At 45.8% G+C, this 19,459-nt stretch overlaps 1 protein-coding gene across 2 annotated transcripts in view; it reads left to right on the top strand.

The window, feature by feature from the left end:
- Positions 1-34: 34 nt before the first annotated feature.
- The window catches only part of Plek2 (pleckstrin 2), a 24,890-nt gene continuing 5,465 nt past the window's right edge, over positions 35-19,459 (top strand). Inside the window, exons 1-6 of one of the 2 annotated variants that reach the window (XM_010645333.3) lie at positions 35-246; positions 9,824-9,988; positions 16,821-17,002; positions 17,996-18,087; positions 18,346-18,533; positions 18,728-18,829. In XM_010645333.3, the coding sequence (XP_010643635.1) occupies positions 244-246; positions 9,824-9,988; positions 16,821-17,002; positions 17,996-18,087; positions 18,346-18,533; positions 18,728-18,829 (732 nt within the window). In that variant the 5' untranslated portion in view covers positions 35-243. The remainder of the gene's footprint in view (positions 247-9,823; positions 9,989-16,820; positions 17,003-17,995; positions 18,088-18,345; positions 18,534-18,727; positions 18,830-19,459) is intronic. The other variant, XM_010645332.3, reaches the window with a different exon arrangement.

Genomic DNA, 19,459 nt, shown 5'->3' with positions numbered 1-19,459 from the left:
CCGCGTGCCGGTGGTAGGCGTCGGACGAAGACCGGGGAAACTTTGGAGGCAAAAGGGGCTCCGGGCACAGCCCGGGAGGAGAGTGGCGCCGGGCAGCGCGGTGTGGCGGCGGCACGGGTGTGGACAGTTTACGGCAATTTGCTGGGGCCGGGACGGACCCCAGCGCACCAGGTCCTGGCTTCAGCGCCCAGGACCGCGAAGAACAAACAAAAACTATTGATATGTGAATAAGGGGTGGGGAATATGGTAAGAGGTTGGTTAATGAGCGCGGTTGGAAAGAGACTTAACTTCTAGTGACCGATAGCGCGGGAGTAAAGTTAACAACAGTTAAGGGTATACCTGTTTCAGAGGGGCAAGATGAGAGGATTTTGAATGTTCCCAACACAAAGAAATGATAAAACACAAATAACTGGACCGCGTGGTGGGTATACCTATAATCAGCTACTCAGGAGGCTAACAAGTTGAAGGCCAGACCCTGTCTCAAAATATAAAATAAAAAGGGCTGGGGATGTTGCTCAGTGTGAGGCTTGGGTGCATTCTCCAGTACGTGGGGGAAAAAATGAGGTGACGGATACGACAGTTACTCAGATCTGATTATTATTGTGTACATGTATGGATCGTCACACTGTGCCCCTTAAATACGTATCAATTTAAAGAAAAAAATGTATTATGAATAGTACATTTAAATATGATTTATTTTTTCACCATCTTTTGGGCTGCTGGGGATTGAACCCAGGGCCTTGAACATGCTAAGCATATGCTCTGCCACTGAATTACACCCCTAGCCTAAATGTAATGTTTTTAAAACAACGTGGGTGTGTTCTGTAGTTTACAGAGGAAAGGGATTCTGTGCTTCGAGTTTATCCTTCCAGCACTTCTGCTGATCATTACCCTTCTCTCGCCAAAGAGAAGAGCAAAGCTCAGAGAGGTTAAGTAACTTGTTCTGGCTGTGATTAGTGGAGTTGGGATCAAATCCTCTCAGGCTGACCCAAGCATTTTTCTACCTACTGAGCATGGTGCATGATGGGTCCTGTTATCACCGTTACAGAGGCGGACCCTGAGAGTCAGGGAGATGAAACAGCTTGCCTATCCTACCTTCCCCATGGTTCCATGTGGCTGGCAATAAGCAAGAGCCCAAATCAAAACAGGATGTCTGGATCCAAGTAGAAAGTGAATGAAAGAGCAGCTGCAAGAGGAAGTTTGATACTTTAAAATTATTTTTAGGGCTGGGGTGTAGCTCACTGGTAGGGCACTTGCCTAAGATGGGAGAGACCCTGGAAAAAAGAAAATGTTAACAGAAATGTTAACAGTAAAATGTTAAAGAAATGGTAACAGTAAATATTTATGCTGACAGTGTCTTGTAAGTATATGAATGTGGGGCTGTACCTCTTTGCTCTTCTTAGTTTAAGTCTTTGGGCTTTGGGAGCAGTACTGGGGGAAGAAGGGGCTCTCTCTCCCCCTCACTGCTCCCCTGGTAGCCCGGCCAGCCCCAGGCTCCAGTCACTTTGCTCTTCCACCTCCACTGTGTCCCCACTAGCTTGCACAGTTGATCCGGGAGGCGGGGCTGGGTGTGCTATTTGGAAGCTGTCAGCAAGGAGAGTAGAGACTGATGCCAGATCAAGAATCAGACCGGGTGTGAGCGGTCCAGAATTCCACACCCACTTCATGTTTCTGTGACTGAAATGAAACTCTGGTCCCTTAGGGTCTGTGGAGGTGGCTGCCTCAGAAACAACCTGTGGGGAACTTCTGCTGTCTCCCTGGACTGCGGCTTGTGTGGGGACAGTATGAGCTGGATGGGGACTTTAGGTCAGGCTGTTTGTTGTTGCTGGGCCCTGGTCGGGAGTGAAGTTAGCTTGGAGACACTGTGGGCTTCCTTCTGCCTAGGATTACCTACAGGACTCCCAACCACTGCCACCACACAGTATTAGGAGAGGGCTACAGGGAGAGTCACAAAACTCTAGAATGTGTTGGGGAGAGGGTGGGCATTCTCTTGTGGAAGGCTTGGTCAAGGAATCTGGGTATAGAGAAGTGAGGAAAAACTGGGGGTGTTCTGGGAGACTGATGCAGGATTCCAAACTTAAGCCCAGCCTGGGCAACTTAGTGATTTACAGAGCCTCAAAAGTAAAAAATAAAAAAGCGGGCCAAGGATTTAGCTCAGTGGTTCTGCTGCCTGCCTTGCAAGCCCTAGGACCAAGTTCAATCCCCGGTACCAAAAAAATAAAAAAGTAAAAAAGGGCTGGGGATGAGGCTTAGTGTAGTGGCCCTAAATTCAGTCTCCAGTACTGGGGAAAAATTTAAAAAGTAAGAGAAGAGAAGTGAGGAGTCAACAGGTCTGGCCCCCAGCCCCCAGCCACATCCAGTTCAGGGCTTGGTTGAAATACCTAAACCTCATTCTAGCCAAAGCCAAAACCTTGGATTTGGAGCCTGACCCCGAGGTAAATGAAAACCACACCTCTTTGCACCTGGTGAGGGAGTTGACCCCCATACCCCTGCTGTGGTCAGCACCCCCACATCCCCTTTCCTGGTGGCATCAGCAGCCCTTGTTCCCGGGCCAGTTTCAGGGCTGCAGAGAACTGGGAGTCAGAAGGGTCAGAAGGTGGCTGCACCAGAAGTGGGGCAGGGCCAGGCTGGCAGCAGAGTGCAGAACAGTTGTCAGCAGGGAGGCCCCGCTGGAGCCAGGCAGGCAGGGGCATGATGGGTTTGGTTCCCACTCCCGCCCAGACATGAAAGGAGCAAAGCTCTGGCAAAATGCAGGGAGTTCACCAGGCCTGGGCCTCAGGAGAGTTTGGGGCAGGGAGCAGAGGGCAGAGGCTTCAAGAAGCTCTTATCCTGACCAGCCCTGCAGTGGGAACACACTTTGGCCTGGGGAGTCTCACTTGAAGGACTCTGTCCCATCACTGTAAAAGCTTTATGAACAAAATGTTATTTATGTATGGGGAAAACCTCAGAAACTACCTATATGTCTCCCCAAATAAGCAAATGACTGATTGAGATACAGTTATGCAGATGTTAAAAGTGTTTATGGTATTAAAATCCAGTAAGTAAAAAGATACAAGGTATGAGTAGAGAAAAAAATAAACAGGCATAGAAGGCAAAAGCCTGGAAGGAGTTCTGGAGGCTGGAGGTCCAGTGTCAAGGTGATGGCAGGGCCCTGCTCCATTCCAAACCTGTCCAGAGAACTCTCCCCCTGCCTGATCAAGCTTTGCATCTTGGAGATAAAACACTCATCACGTGACCATGTGCTCTGTGTCTGTCATTCAGCATCTAAATTGTCCACTTCCTGCAGGGACATCAGTCATATTGGATTTGTGTGCACCCTATTCTAGTGTTACCTCATTTTAACTTGATTACAGCTACAAAGACTTTTTACATATGAGATCACATTAACAGGTACTGGAGGTTCGGATTTAAACTTTTGGGGAGACACAATTCAACCCTTAAAAAGTACCATCTCTGCTTTTTGGGGATTGTAGGGCCTTGGACAAGGCCTTTCTGGGCCCCAATTCTTTGTCTTTAGAGTGTAGAGTAGGTCTTTTCTAGGGCCTTCTCTAGCTCTGGCATTCTGTGCCTCTTAAGCTCAGCCCTGAGTTTCACCCCAGCTATGGGCTCCCCTCCTTTCTCCTAAAGGGGCTTCTAGGACAGCAAGCTACTCTTGCTTTCAGTCATCCTCTGGTCCCAGACAGGGTACCTGAAATTGCAGGTAGAGGAACAACTGGATTCCTTTGTAGTTCATACCAGTTTCCTGGCCCCTGATCCGTTTTGCCTAGTGACTTAGGACTAGTCACAGCCCATGTGAACCGTATGGCTTCCCTGCAGATCAGGGACACTGGGTGCATGTGCACCAGTTTTGTGGATTATCCCAGAAGCCTCGTCTCACCTGCTTCATTCAGTTGTTCTGCCATACCATGGTCAGAATGATCTCTTTAACACAAGAACCTAAATTGTTACGCTTCTGCTTAAAATTTGGGAGGAATTTTACAGTATAGCGTTCAAACTGCCATACAGAACCTGAAGCCACATTGGTAAGATGTGGTCCCTGTCACTTCCTCTGTCCCTTCCCCTCAAGCCTGAGTGCCTAAGACATACAGAGCTACAAGGGAATTTCCCCAAAGTGTCAACATTGCTTTTTTCAATGCTGGGCACAGTACCAGGGCCTTGTGTGTGTTAGGCAAGCGCTCTCCCATGAGCTCCACTGCCAGCCCTGGCCATGGCTCTGTGCCCACCCTTGCCAGTCTTCCTGATCTGTATCAACTTCTCCAGGGAATATGCCTGACCTGACCCGCAACTCCTGAGGGTCAGGTGTCCAGGAAGCCCAGCTGTAAGACTCCAACTCAGGTCTGTCAAGCTGTTGTAGCCAAGATGTCCCTGCATGGCAGTCACCTGATGGGTCCACTCCAAATTCATACACGTGGCTGTTGCCTGAGGCCTCAGTTCCTTATCTGTAAGGCTGCTTGTGACAAGGAGCCCTCCGCACTCCAGTGAATGACTGGAGGCAGGGGTGGGGTGGGGTTGGGGATAGAGCCTGTAAGCTACAGCAGTCTTTTATAATAATGTCAAGGCTACAGTAATCTTTGCCATACTGTCCCTCTCCGCATTCTGTGAGTCACCTTTGCAACCCTTGCAAAAAAGTGGGTGGAGGCCGGACAAGGGAATGAGTACAAGAAGGGAGGAATCATTGGGGGGTGTCCCACCAATCTTTATTTTTTTTTCCTGTACAAGCTGTTGAACCAGGATTGCACTGAGCTACACCCCCAGCCATTATTATTTTGAAACAGGGTCTCACTAAGTTGCTAAATTTTCTAGGCTAGGCTTGAAATTACGATCTTTTTGCCTCACCTTCCCATGGTGCTAGGATCATAGGTGTGCAGCACCACTGGGTCCCGTCAATTATTTGACCTGGAATTTTATTTACCCCGATGGATTAGTTTTCCATTTCCTCCTCTGGCATGGGCCAGAGTTTTGTTCATCTTTGTCTTAGTCATTGATAGAACAGATGAAGAAATGATTTTCCCAAATAGCTTACCAGTATTTTTGAGTTAGAAAATTTAAATTAATATTCCCACTATAAAAATAATATATTCTAGGGGCAGGGAGTATAGCTCAGTGGTAGAATGCTTACCTAGCATGCTCAAGGGCACAAGTTCCATCCCTAACACTGCCAAAAATATAAAAATAAAAATTATTATTATTAAATAGTATTAAAAACAAACCAACAGGATAGCACTCAAGGGTGTAAAATGAAAAACAAATTTCCATTCTTGTTTTTTTCTTTTTGGCACTGGTGATCGAACTCAGGACCTTGTGCTTGTGAGGTAGGCAGTGGAACCACTTAGCTAAATCCCTGGCCCACAAATTTCCATTCTTTTCTCCCTGTATCCAGTCTTAACACTATTGAGGTTATCATTTATTAATATTTGTGGAGTATCTTTACAGAAATTTTCTAATGTGCTAGAAATACTTAGGTCCTGGAAATATTAAATATTTAGATATATTTTCTAAAATACTACTGGGAGTTGGGTGTGGTAGTGCATACATGTAATGCCAGCCCTCTGGGAGGCTGAGGCAGGATCACAAGCTTGAATTCAGCTAGGGCAGTTTAGCAACTTAACAAGACCCTGTTTCTCAAAATAAAAGAATAGGGTATGAGCACGATCTGGTTGTAACATCTGTCACCCCATTGGTCATCAGGGTTGATTCAGTTGATCTGGCTGGCTAGGCAGATAGCCCCTTCTTCCCCCACTGCTCCCTCTATGTCCTTCCTGAAGATGCATGCTTGGCCAAAGAGGACAACTATCCCTGATAGAGGAGGACCATTCCCTTAGTCAGAGTTGTACGAGTAACTGTGCTTGCCTGCTAGAACCTCCAAACAAGCTCTCAAAATGAGAAAATAAAACAGGGATAGAGATGTAGCCCAGAGCAAAGGCCTTGGATTCAATCCCCCGCCCAAATCCTACTAAATTACAGTATTTTATGTATCACGAAGTATTGGCCACAGGGTTTGCCCATGTTAAAGGACATTGCCACTGATTATCAGTGGCTGAAATTGTTGCACCTGTTCTTGTGGGGGTCAGGTGGGGGCCTGTCATCTGTTAGGATGAGAACCTCCCTGTTGTAATCGCCAATATTGTTATATACCAGGTACCATATTGTTATACATTTTGATTGTTTTCCATTTTTTCACTATATAAGCAATAATCCTGTGTTACAACACATAAAAAACTTTTCCATATTATAGATTATTTACTTAGGTAGCACAGACAGGGAAGTGGAATTATTTGGTTAAAAGGTTATTGTTTGAGGTTGTTGTTTGAATTTTTTCCCTGTATAATAAATCCTTTCTCACTGGCCTTTTCCTCAGGCATTTGACCTTTGCTATTAGAGGTTTTCTTGAGACAGGATCTTGCCATGCAGTTCAGGCTGGCCTTGAACTTACTGTGTAGGCCAAGCTGGCCTCCAACTCATGGTGATCCTCCTTTCTCAGCCTCCCAAGTGCTGCAATTACAGGTGTTTTCCACCACCCTAGGCGTTCAGTTAGGATTTTTAATTGTACATTACACATTCTATTGTAGTCAGTTTGAACAGGAAGAGATTATTAAATAACTCAGGAATATTTGAGAGACTGGAGAATCAGTTTGGAAATCTATACAGCCATGGATAATGCAGGCAGATGAAACACTGAGGGACTTCCTGAATCACTAAGTTTCCCAGGTAGGACTTAACTTTTGACCCACCCACCTCCTTCTCAGTAGAAGCTATAGACATGTGCTCAGATGGGTGTTACTTATTTCTATTGGAAGATTTTCTACTGGCAGAATGACTGCTGACATTGTTTAACACTGTTCCAAGGTTTGGGTGTCAGAAGAAACTCTTCTGCTACTGCTGTCGTTGCCAAAGATTCCTGTTTCTCTTGTTTGGCTACTGCCAGCTGTGCACCAATGCTTTATGTCTAGGATCAGCATAACTTGGTCACCTACCTATTCTTAAGTGCAAAGGATTCTGGCAAGTGTATTACTTGGTCCAGGAAAATACAACATCTCTACATTTTGTTTTGTTCTGCTCAGCATCTGTTGGTTGCATTTTTCTCCACTTACATCTCCAGCACTCTTCTTCTTTCCCACTGTATTAGTTTGCTGAGGCCGTTATCATGAAATATCACTGACAGGGTGGCTTAAACAACAGAGATTTATTTCTTAGAGTTCTGGATGATGGAAGTCCAAGATCAAGGTGCTGGCAGGGTTGATTCCTCTGAGGTTTCTCTTGGCTTGCAGGTGGCTCCCTTCTTGCTGGGTCTGCTGCACGTGGCTTTTCCCATGTGTGGGCCCATCCCTGGCACTTTGTGTGTGTCTACATCTTTTTCTCTAGGGACACCAGATTTGAGTAGGATCCAACCTAATGGCCCATTTTAACTCAATTACTTCCTTAAATCTCTGTCTCCAAATTGTCCCATTCTGTGGTATTCGGATTAGGGCTTCAACATTTGCATTTTGGCCAGGGGTGGGGGGACCACACGCTTCAGCCCCTATCACCTGTATTTGAAGGTTTAAGATTATTTTGCCCTCTCTTCTTTGCCTGTGCCAGCACCTGTACCATCAACAGACTGCATCCTCCTCCCCACTTACATGCCGGTAACTAACTGCCTTGAATTCTTCAGCATGCAGACAACCTGGCTCAGCCCTGCAGGTGCTGCCCTGAGACCCCCAGTTGGGGCTCAGAGGGAGTGGGAACCCGGGACTGGGACTATAAATTAGAGAGAAAGCAAAAAGAGAACACTTGTCAGGTGAGCTTTGCTGTGAGCTTCATTGGGTTGCTGCAGTACATTCTGTTTGAGCTTACATCTGTGCCCACAAGTCACGATTGTATACACAAACAACTCCAGCGCAGGTGGTTTGTCCATAATTTCTGGCTCCCTAAAGGCTCTCAGTACCTGCTGAATATGGTGTGAGATCATAGTGCCATAGATGTGAGAACAGAAGGGGCCTTTGATATGAATGCCTGCTTGGTAAAGGAATGAATGAATTAAGGAGGTGGTCTTCGACTCACACAAAGCACATCTCTCTGGGTGAGAACTTCATCATGAATTGCACCCTGCTTGCAGCTGTACTAGGGAGGTTCTTTGTGCACCACACTTTTTTTTCTGACCCTCTACAGATGTCCCCTGTATGTTGGTCTCTTCTACAAACTGGGTCTCTGCCTTCACCTGACTCCTGTCCGTTGGCTCCATGACCCACCTGAGCACCTCCAAAACTACCCTGCCTTTGGTGCCTGCCACAGCTGGCTGGTGACTGGTAGGCCCTTAGCACTGCAGACTCATGGAGGCTTCAACTTGCAAATTAATTATGGTTGTTACAGAATGTTTCAAAGAAATTTAAATGGTTTGAGAAAATGCTCAGCAAGGATAAGACAAAAACTAGAAAATAAAACTATAAATAATATCCTAATTGAGGAAAAAATAAAGTAAAAACAAATGAAAAAAAGACTAGAAGGGTATATCAAGTATCAACAATAGCTGCCTCCTGACACTGTAGCAGGATTACATGTGAGTGATTTTTTTGTTGTTGTTGTGGTACTGGGGATTGAACCCAGGGCCTTTGCACTGAGCAACATCCCCAGACCTTTTTTATTTTTTATTTTGAGATAGGCTCTCACTAAGTTACCAAAAAAGCTGGGCTGGAACTTGTGATCCTCCTGCTTCAGCTTCTCAGAGTGCTAAGATTAGAGGTGTGCACCACCATGCTCTTTTTTTTTTCTTTGTTTTTTTTAGTGCTTTGCAGTTTAAGATTTATGACCAGAAAAAACAAAACAAAACACTTTTTTTTAATATAAGAAAAAAAAAGATATGACCAGGAAGGCCGGGGATTTAGCTTAGTGGTGCTGTTGCCCGCCTTGCAAGTGCAAGGTCCCGAGTTTGATCCTTGGTACCAAGAAAAAAAAAAAGATTCATGACCACAGATTGGGATGGGGGTGTTGCAGCACAGCAGTAGAGTGCTTGTCTAGTATGTGAAAGGTCCTGGGATTGATCCCCAATGCCACTACCACAAGAAAAGTAAAACAAGAAAGAGATTTAAAAAAAAAAACAAAACTGAAAAAATGCCAGTGGCAACTAGAAGATCAGTGCTGAAGGCCTCTGTACTGAAGACTCCTGCAGTTAGATTCTAGTATCCTGCCAAATATATGATTCAGGCCTGAGAAATAAAACTAAAAGACAGAGGTAAGAGAGAAAGCGGGCACCAGGACAACCTAGGCTGGTGCAGCTGACAAAGGTGCTGGCCAGCCCAAGCCACTGATTTTTATTGGCAGTCAATTGAGGTAAAAGTGAGCTACATGCAAGGACAGAACTATGTGTGAGGAGGTACAGTCGTGCTGTTTCTATGGAAATTAATATAAAGGCTTATAAAGGATAAGACAAAACATTCTCAAATTAGGAACAGAACAGACGAAATGTGCAGTTGTAATTAGAACATTGTCTTTTTAATAAGATTTTAGTTGTGGGAATGGAATTTGGGTGCAACTTACTCTGACCTCAGCGCATAGGCTTTAGGCTTTGGCTGGACTCAGTTTTATAAACAAGCCAATTATAGGGTTAACTCTTTACAGCCTGCACTGCTTATGACCTGCTGTGGGCATAATCAGTATTGTAGTGTCCTGCACCTTTGCATACTCAAAAGAGATGACCAAGAGAGAGCCAGTCAAAAATATTGCTCTCTCCCTCTTTGGACAGATGTTTCCATGGTGTAGTTTGATTGCCTGGGCGACAATCACCTTTCTCTGAACACAGTATCCTCCCTCCACTGCCTCATCTCAGGGCTTTCCTGTCTGTCCACAGGGCCACATTGTCCATAACTGGAAGGTGCGATGGTTCATCCTTCGGCAGAACACGCTGCTGTACTACAAACTCGAGGCAGGTCGGAAAGTGACCCCTCCCAAGGGCCGGATCCTCCTGGATGGCTGCACCATCACCTGCCCCTGCCTGGAGTATGAAAACCGGCCGGTACGTGAAGGCCCTTGCTGCCCAGCTCCCTGCCCCAGACACGTTCCACCTGGGGCCTCTTTGGGGAAGGTGGTGGGGTGCTTAGTGGGGAAAACTCAGAGTTGTAACTGAAAATCTTGAATTCACATCCTGACTCCAACATGTACCAGATGTGTGACTGTGGGCAAGTGGTTAAACCCCTCTGAGCCTTCCTTCATTGTGTGTGAGGTGATATAAAATAATTATACCTGAGTAACTCACACAGTTGTGACAAGAATGATGAAGGTAATAGTCTGTTAAGGCATGTAAGCTAGGATGATGCAGGCACTGCACAAATGTGAGTGTTATTGCTATCTTGAGATTCACTGTGATGTTTTCATTTCCTGGGTGGTAATGTGTTTTAGAAGTGAAGGATGCAGGGTAAAAGTCAACACACAAAAATCAATAGCATTCCTGTACACCAACAATGAACCCCTCAAGAAAGAAATAAGGAAAACAGTTGTGTTCACAGTAACTGCAAAAAAAATTAAATATCTAGGATTAATATAGCCAAGGAAGTGAAAGACCTCTAAAATGCTACAGTCCTGGGAAAAGAAGGATTGAAAAGAACATCAGAAAATGGAAAGATAGGATTGTTCATTTTGGCAGAACCAGTATCGAAATAGCCAAAATGATACACAGATTTAATGCAATCCCAATCGAAATTCCAACAGCATTCTTCACTGAACTGGAGAGAAAAGCTAAAATTCATGTGGAGCTAGGTGTGGTGGTGCATGCCTATAATCTTAGCATTAGGGAAGCTGAGACAGGAAGATTGCAGCAAGCTCGAGGTCAGTTTGGGCTGCATAAGGAGTTCAAGGCCAGCCTGGAATATGCAGCAAGGCCCTGTGTCAAAAAACCAAAACCAAACCAAAACAAAACAACAAAAAAATGGAAAACACCCAAAAATTCATATGGAACTAGAAGAGACCCAGAAAAGCAAAAACAGTTCTAGGTAAAAAGACCGAAGTAGGAAGCATTACAATCCTGGACTTGAAGTTATATTACAAAGTTATGGTGATAAAAACAGCATGACACTGGCACAAAAATTGTCATGAGGATGAAGAAAGAGAGTAGATGATGCATAAACAACTCCACGTATATTCAACTATTTTATCTTTGACAGAGGGACCAACAACATACTCTGGAGGAAAGACAGCCTCTTTAATAAATGGTGTTGGGAAAACTGGCTATCTATATGCAGAAGATGACATCTAGACCCATATCTTTCACCATGTAGTAAATTAAAATCAAAACGGATTAAAGAATTAAATGTTAAAGCAAAAAATATTTAAACTGCTAGAAGGCAAAAGAGATAAAACTCTCTTGAAATCATAGGTAGAGATAAGGACTTTCTGTCTATGTTCAGATCTCAGAACAGATCCATGAGATTCCTGATCACAGAGGAAATAGTAATGAGAATCAACAAATGGAATCATATCAAATTAAAAAGCTTCTGCACAGCAAAAGAAACAACCAACAGAATGAAAAGAAAACATACAAAATGGGAAAAAAATTTTGCCAACTGTATGTCAGGGGATTAATATCTAGAATATATGAAAAACTATAAAATTTCCCAGGCCTTAGCACATGCCTGTAATCCCAGCACTCAGGAGGTCAAGGCAGGAGGATCCCTGTGAGTTCAAGGCCAACCTGAACTACATAGTGAAACCTTGTCTCAAAAAAAAAATTAGACTCTCAAAAATAAAAGACCCAATCAAAACATGGGCAAGAGGAATGAATAGACACTTCACAGAAGAATTATATATGGCCAATAAATACATGAAGAAATGCTCAGCATCAGAATAAGACTGAGATCCCATCTTACCCTAGAAAGAATGGTCATTATAAAAAAAACAATAACAAATGCTGGAGAGGCTGTGGGGGAAAAAGGGATCCTTCTACACTGTTGCTGGAAATGTAAACTTGTACAGCCACTATGAAAGTCAATATAGAGATTCTTCAAAAACCAAAGTAGAGGGCTGGGGATTTAGCTCAGTGGTTCACTACCTGCCTCACAAGCTCAAGGTCCCAAGTTCGAATCCTGGTACCAAAAAAAATAGAAATTCTGTTTGACCCAACTAGTCTCTTAAGTATCTTCCTGAAAGAGTTAAAGACATCATATTACAGTGATACATGCATACCCACGTTTATAGCAGCATGATTCATAACAGCTAAATTTTGGAAGTGGCCTATATGTCCATCGACAGATGAGTGGACAAATAAAATATATGCAATAGAATAAATAAATAAATAAATAAATAAATATAGTAATATGTTGTATATATAAATACACAATGGAGTACTACTCTGCCATAAAGAAAGATAAACTTGAGTCATTTGTAGGAAAATACATGCACTTGAGACCATAATGTTAAGCAAAATAAATCAGACACACATGTTTAAATATCACATAAGGTTTTTTTCTCTGTACCAGGGATCAAATTCAGGACCTTGCCTTGTGCGTCAGGTGCGGTGCCAGTGAGCTAAATCCCTGGGCCTCACATGTTTTCTTTTATATAGGAAACCCAAAGTATAAATAAAGAGCAAATTAAAGATAGGTAATAGGAAGTAGGGAGAGAGGTGCTTCTCAGATGGGAAGCGGATCAAGAGATGGAGGGGCAGAGAAGGAGAGGAGGGAGAGGGGATGGTCACGGGAGTTAAGACGTGCTATGGAAATAGTCAGTAGGCCGCAATCAAGCTTGTGGTCTCAAGGAATGGAGTCATGAACCAAAAGGGGAAGTTAGAGTTTTTATCGGAAATGCGGAGAAGAAAAAATGCCCCTGGTTTCTCCGGGAAGGGAATCTGCAAAGTGGGATTTCCACTTGGCCCCTTGGTGCAGAAGTTTTTATGGGTTTGGACCCCTTGAGAATTGCTCAGTTGTTTAGTGACCACCTGTCACAGGTGGCGCTGTGGACTTAACCAATCAGAACCCAGCTCTCTAGCCCAGATACTCACTAGGTAGGGATTAAAGGAAAGACGTTTTAAAGAAAAACTGGTTATTTTGCATTTTAAGTTCCTGGGAACTCAAGAACTTAGTAGGGAGAGGCTGTATCTCCTTTTGGTAGGGAAGGCGCTGCATTCCATGTTGCCTGAGAAAGTTCAATCTCTTGCAAAATCCTAGTTCACTGTCTACTTTTATTTGAATTTTTTTTTGGTTTGGTACCTGGGATCTAACTCAGGACCTTGTGCTTGGGAGGCAACCCTTATTTTAACTCTTATCAATATGGCTGGTCACCCAATTCTATCTCGCCCTTCCCCTATGCTACTTACTCATCAGCTAAACTAGAGAAACTGTTTTTTACATTATGTACATATACAAGTAAGAATAAGGGAAGGCATGCCTGTAATCCTAGCCTCCTGGAGGCTGGGCAAGAGGATTGCAAGTTCCAACCCAACCTGGGCAACTTAGCAAGACCCTGTCTATAAATAAATAAGGACTGGGGATGTAGCTCAGTGTGAAGGCCCTGTGTTCAATTCCAAGTAACAGAGGAGAGGAGAGAAGGAGGGAGGGAGGGGGAGAGCCAGAGACTGAACACTGTGGTGTGTGCCTGTAGTCCCACTACTTTCAAGGGTGAGCTGGAAGGATTTCTTGAGACCAGAGGTCTGAGACCAGCCTGGGCAACATAGTGAGATCCCACGAATTAGAGAAAATAATTTGGTTGAAATTGGGAACTTTTAGTCTTAAACAGCCATCATTTTTTTCATATGAACCTTAGATATGGAATGAGGCAGAGTTTCAGAGACTTAGCTGATTTATTTATACATTTCTATACAGCAAGGTTGTGTATTGATTTAGGTAGGAAGGGAAGAAAGATTGCAAGCATTTTCAGAATGAATTTACAAGTAACTGTTGTAAAGTTTATTTAATAAAATTGTATGTTTTTAAAAAAATGTCATTCCAATTTAGGAGGCTGCCCAGGTTAAATGTCAGGGTTTGTTTGGTTTTGCTTTGTTTCTTGAGACAGGGTCTTACTATGTAGTTCAGGCTGGCTTGGAACTGACTGTGTAGCCCAGACCAGCTTCGAACTTGCTGCCATCCTCCTGCCTCAGCCTCCTGAGGGCTGGGATTGCAGGTAAGTGCTACCATGCCCAGCTTGCAATGTGAGTTATTGCTGTCACACGTCCAGAGGTGCCGCTGAATGAAGTGAGGCGCCAAGCAGCGCTGTCTCTGTCAGCCTGCAGTAGGACAGCTAGAGATGCTGAGCCCGGGAAGGACGGACTCTGCTGCTCTTCCGTTAGCATTGTAAGGCTGAGCACGGTGTCTCAGTGAGTGCTCAGTAAATGTCCTCTGAATAAATATGAAACAATCAAGACAGATCTATAAATAGGATGATTTTAAGAAGAAAACTTGTTTTTTGGGCAAATTTAAGACTCTGGGTCTTCAAGGGGAAAAAATGAGAACCAAGACCTGTCACGTAAAGGTACAAGATCCCAATAATGAATGTAACTGTACTGTGTACCTAAAATGTACCAGTAAACTCAATAAATAAATAAAAGACTCTGGGTCTTCAAGGGGAAAAAATGAGAACCAAGACCTGTCACGTAAAGGTACAAGATCCCAATAATGAATGTAACTGTACTGTGTACCTAAAATGTACCAGTAAACTCAATAAATAAATAAAAGACTCTGGGTCTTGGTAAATGAGGTCCCCACACTCACAGGCGAATTGCTGACCTGTTGTCCCCGAGTTATCTTTAGGAAACTGGCAAGCTGATGGGTTGGAGATGGGAAACTGGTCTAAGTTCCTGTGAAGTCTACATAAAATTCTCAGATTGTCATCTTCCCGGGATTTATTTTAGTTAACTAAATTTAAATTTATTTAAATAATTTTAGTTAATTGACAGTACTGGGATCAAACCCAGGGCCTCGTGTATGCTAAGCAAGGGCTGGGCCCTGAGCTCCCAGGCCCTGCCTGGACCTGGAGTACTTGGGTTGGAAGAGATGAGAGGACCCAACAGGCTCACTGTGACCAAGCCAGAAAGTGTGCGTGTCTATGTGTGTTTATATGTGTGTACATGTGTGGCCTTGTGTAGGTCAGGGAAATGATACAGCGATTGTGCCTGGATTTCATTTGGAGTTGTCCAGCCTCTTCCGTGACTTTCTATTTCAGTGGTGAATTGTGACTGGCAGCTCGGGGTCAGGGTCTGGCTGAACCTCGCTCCCACGGTGCTAAAGTGTGAATTTCACCTGTGGGAACATCCTCCCCACATTCCTTGGGGCGGTGAGCCAGTCAGGTCGTGTTTGCCATATTTGCTATTTAGATGAAGGATATTGATTGAACTTGCAAGCAAAATAAATTGGGAGTTAATACTTTGGGAAACAGAATGAATTAGCGTGTGTGAGGACCCGGGTTTGATTCCCGCCACTGGGGGCAAATCAGAATGAAATCGAATGCTTCAGAAGTGGCCTCCCCAGGGCTGGGCATGGTGGTGCATACTTGTAGACTCAGCACTCAGGAGACTCTGGCAGGAGGATTGCCCTGAGTTTGAGACTGGTCTGGACTACATAGTGAGACCCTGTCTCAAAAACAACAAATGAAAAAAGAAAGAAGTGGGCTACTCAGATGACGTTTATTAATAGGGCCAGGAATGTAAAATCCCACAGTTTATCCATGAAACCCCCTAAATGTCTAGTTAGAGGCCCACATGGAAAAGACTTTGTGGAGAAGCCTGGGTGCCCATAGTGGTCCACAGCCCACCTGGGCTATCAGCCACTCCGTGCCCCTGGGGCCTGGGTTGACACCCAGGCATTGTGGATCCTATTCTGTGAGTGTTGGCCATGAGTGGGGCATTTAGTGAGGAGTGAACCAGCTGCATCCTATGAGGAATGTGTGAAAGACTTGGGGCGCTTAAGCTGGAGAATGGAGAATTGACGCAGACATTACCAGCAGTTCTACTGAAGTATGCATTAATATTCTGTTATTACAGATGACAGATCTATTATTACAGATGAGAACTGAGGCTTGGTGCAGTTCCTGACCTGTCCTGGTATTTGCAGCTGTGTGGCAGAGCTGCCTGACCATAGTCTGTTCATGCCTGGCCTCAGCAGAGCGCTGTCTCAGGTCGTGAGCTTGGTCTGTGTGGATCTGGGAAGCATCCTTATGCTAATTTTCTGTCCAGAAGGGAAAAGGCGGCCCTTGGAGACCGTGAGCTCCTTGACCCTAAAGGTGTCCAAGCGAGTCTTAAGAAAAAAAAAATTTTTTTTGGTGGTCCTGGGTATGAACCCAGGATTGTTGTGCTGAGCTGCACCCCTAGCCTGCTACCCCTTTTTATTTTTTATTTTGAGGCAAGGTCTCACTAAGTTGCTAAATTGTCCAGGCTGGGATCGAACTTGCAATCCTCCAGCCTCAGTCTCCCAGAGTCCTGGGATTACAGGTGTACAGCACCACTCCCACTTGCAAGTGAATCTTTAAAGATTACCCACCGGAGGGCTGGGGATTTAGCTCAGTGGTGCTGTGCCTTCCTTGCAAGCGCAAGGTCCTGAATTTGATCCATGGTACCAAAAAAAAAAAAAGGCAAAAGAAAGATCTTCTGCAGTTTGGGGGAGGGTTGAGGATATTAGGCAGTCACTGGCCTGCATGATAGCCCTGTCATTTCATTCATTCATTTCTGGGACAGGGTCTCATTATGTAGCTCAGGCCAGCCTTGAACTCACTGTGCATCCCAGGCCGTCCTTCTGCCTCAGTCTCTTGAGTGCTAGATTACAGGTGTGTGCCGCTGCACCTGGCAAGCCCTGTCATTCTGCTGGCCTCCTGCATTCTCTTGCTGCTCTGCCTCTGAGTGCTGGCCTGACCAACCATCTCTTCCACAGCTCCTCATTAAGCTGAAGACTCGAACTTCTGCAGAGTACTTCCTTGAGGCCTGTTCTCGAGAGGAGAGGGATGCCTGGGCCTTTGAGATAACGGGAGCTATTCACGCTGGGCAGCCGGGGAAGGTCCAGCAGCTCCACATACTGAGAAACTCCTTCAAGCTACCCCCTCACATCAGCCTGCAGTGAGTGCTGCCCCCTGCCCTTGCCCTGCCTGGTCTGCTGTGGCCACGCCTGTCTGTGCGCAGTGGTGCTGTGCTGTCTGCATTGTGCTTCGGGGCACAAGTTTCTCTGTGCCCAAGAAGGTCCTTGTTTGTCCTTCTTATTTGGTGTAACCTCCTGAGGCCTCTGTAACGTCCGTGACTGAGGTAGAACAGACACCCAGCTCTTCCGTTTCAGGCACATTCTTCAGGGTTACATCAGCCCCTCAGGATTCTCCATCACCAGGTCTTGTTTACAACCTGGTCACAAGAATAACATGTTATGGCAGCTGTTGCCTTCTGCTCAGTGGGTTTCTTCATTTCATTCAAGACACTGCCCAGGTGTGGTGGAGCATCCCTGTAATCCCAGCACTTGGGAGGCTGATACAGGAGAATCACCATGTGTTTGAGGCCAGTCTGGGTTCCATAGTGAGTTCAAGGCCAGCCTGAACTACATAGTGAGACCCTAGTCTCGAAGAAATAAAGAACAAAATAAAACAAAAGCCCCCAAACCAAACAAACAAGGATGTGGTAGGAGTCCATTCCTGGGCTTATAGAAACTCCACACCAGGGGCAGCTTCTGAGCCGTGGGGAGGGCACAGAGGAGCAGCAGATCAAGGTGGGAAGTGGTGGGTTCACAGGGGGTAGCACTGAGAGGTGGCTGGCGGAGTTGGCACTGAGTGTAACAGATTGTAGACAACCACACGGGCCACTGCACACTTTCCATGTGAAGTTAAGGTCCAGCTTTTTAGTCTTGCCACAAGTTGTGCCTTGTGTGGATGTCTTTGACCACCTAGATGAGCAAGAAGAAACATCTAGAATCCTGCCTCTTGAATTCCAGTGCATAACTGAAAGCACCCAGTCTCCGTGGGTTGGGTCACACTGCTTCTTGCTTTGTACCCTTAGCAGTGACTTCTGGGATCTTCCCTGTAGCTATCAGTGTGACAAGGGTCCCTTCTGTGCCTTCCTTCCATGCAGTCGCGTTGTGGACAAGATGCGTGACAGCAGCAGTGGGATCCGGTCGAGCCCCAACACGGAGCAGGGAAGCACCTACAGAAAGACCTTCTTGGGTGAGCCTGCCACCTCCCAAACCCCCACACCCCCGTGACCTGGTGCTCAGCTGAGTGCTGGAGCAGCCTTTACCGCGGCCACAGCTGCGTGCCGAGCAATGGGCTGGCCTGTGAGGGCCGCATGTGGCCTCCAGGCGGCTCTCGGGTGGAGCCTTGAGACTTGCCAGGGGGTTGAAGTCAATGAAGTCATTGACTAAACACCCTGAGGAGGTCAGGCTGTCGCCTGGGGTCTGATGGTGCTATCCTTCCCCCGTGTAGGCTCTTCGCTGGTGGACTGGCTCATCTCCAGTGGCTTCGCAGCCAGCCGTCTGGAGGCAGTGACCCTGGGCTCTATGCTGCTGGAGGAGAACTTCCTCAGGCCAGTGGGGGCTCGCAGCATGGGTGCCATCCGCTCCGGGGATCTGGCTGAGCACTTCCTGGATGAGTCCACGGCCCTGTACACTTTTGTAAGTTAGGGAGTGGGCTCCTCTTGGTGCCAGAGGGAATGAAGTGGCACAGTAGGTATGTGGGGTCCACAACCATGGGGAGAGGCCTAGGATTTGGGGGACGGCATCATCCCAAAGTTCCCTTTCCTCCTGAAGCCCCCATGGCTTTGGCCTGGGGCTTTTTTGTAACCGAATCCTCACTCCCCTTTCCACAGGCTGAGAGCTACAGGAAGAAGGTAACTCCCAAGGAGGAGATGAGTCTGAGCACCGTGGAGTTGAGCGGTGAGGTGGTCAAACAAGGCTATCTTTCTAAGCAGGTACAGCTGCCTCCACGCAGGGAGGAGAGGGACAGTGCCAGCTGGGGTTGCAGGGAGGGCGGGGATGAGCAGGTGGGGAGACATGAGAATGCTGTGGACACTCATTGCCAGCAGGAGCCCAGTGCCAGGCTCCAGAAGCAAAATAAACGCAGGCAAGGGTTGTCCTGGGCAAACGTACTTGTGTGACTATCACAGCATTCAAAGCAGCGTCTCCACAACTGCCTGGTTTTCCGTATTGGCGCCTGCCCACTTCTTGAGAGTGTTTACTCTCTGTGTTTTCCTGTCTGCTGACAGGAGTCCATTTATGTATGTATGTATATGTGTATGTGTGTGTTTTGGTGGTACTGAAGATTGAACCTAGAACCTTCACACTGAGCCACGTCCCCATCCCTTTTTAAATTTTATAGTTTTGGAGAGGGTTTCACTAAATTGCTGAGTTGACCGTATTGTGTTCAAACTTAGAATCCTCTTGCCTCAGCCTCCCAAGTGCTGGGATCACAGACATGTGCCACCACACCTGGTCTGTCTGTCCATCCTTCCTTCATTTCTCTCTTTCTTTCTTTCTTTCTTTCTTTCTTTCTTTCTTTCTTTCTTTCTTTCCTTCCTTCCTTCCTTCCTTCCTTCCTTCCT

This window comes from Fukomys damarensis, unplaced genomic scaffold (assembly GCF_012274545.1).
Source record: "Fukomys damarensis isolate Sample0158 unplaced genomic scaffold, DMR_v1.0_HiC HiC_scaffold_21, whole genome shotgun sequence".
Lineage (NCBI taxonomy): Eukaryota > Metazoa > Chordata > Mammalia > Rodentia > Bathyergidae > Fukomys > Fukomys damarensis.
Note: the sequence above shows the minus strand (reverse complement) of the source record. Positions and strands in the feature narration are given on the sequence as shown.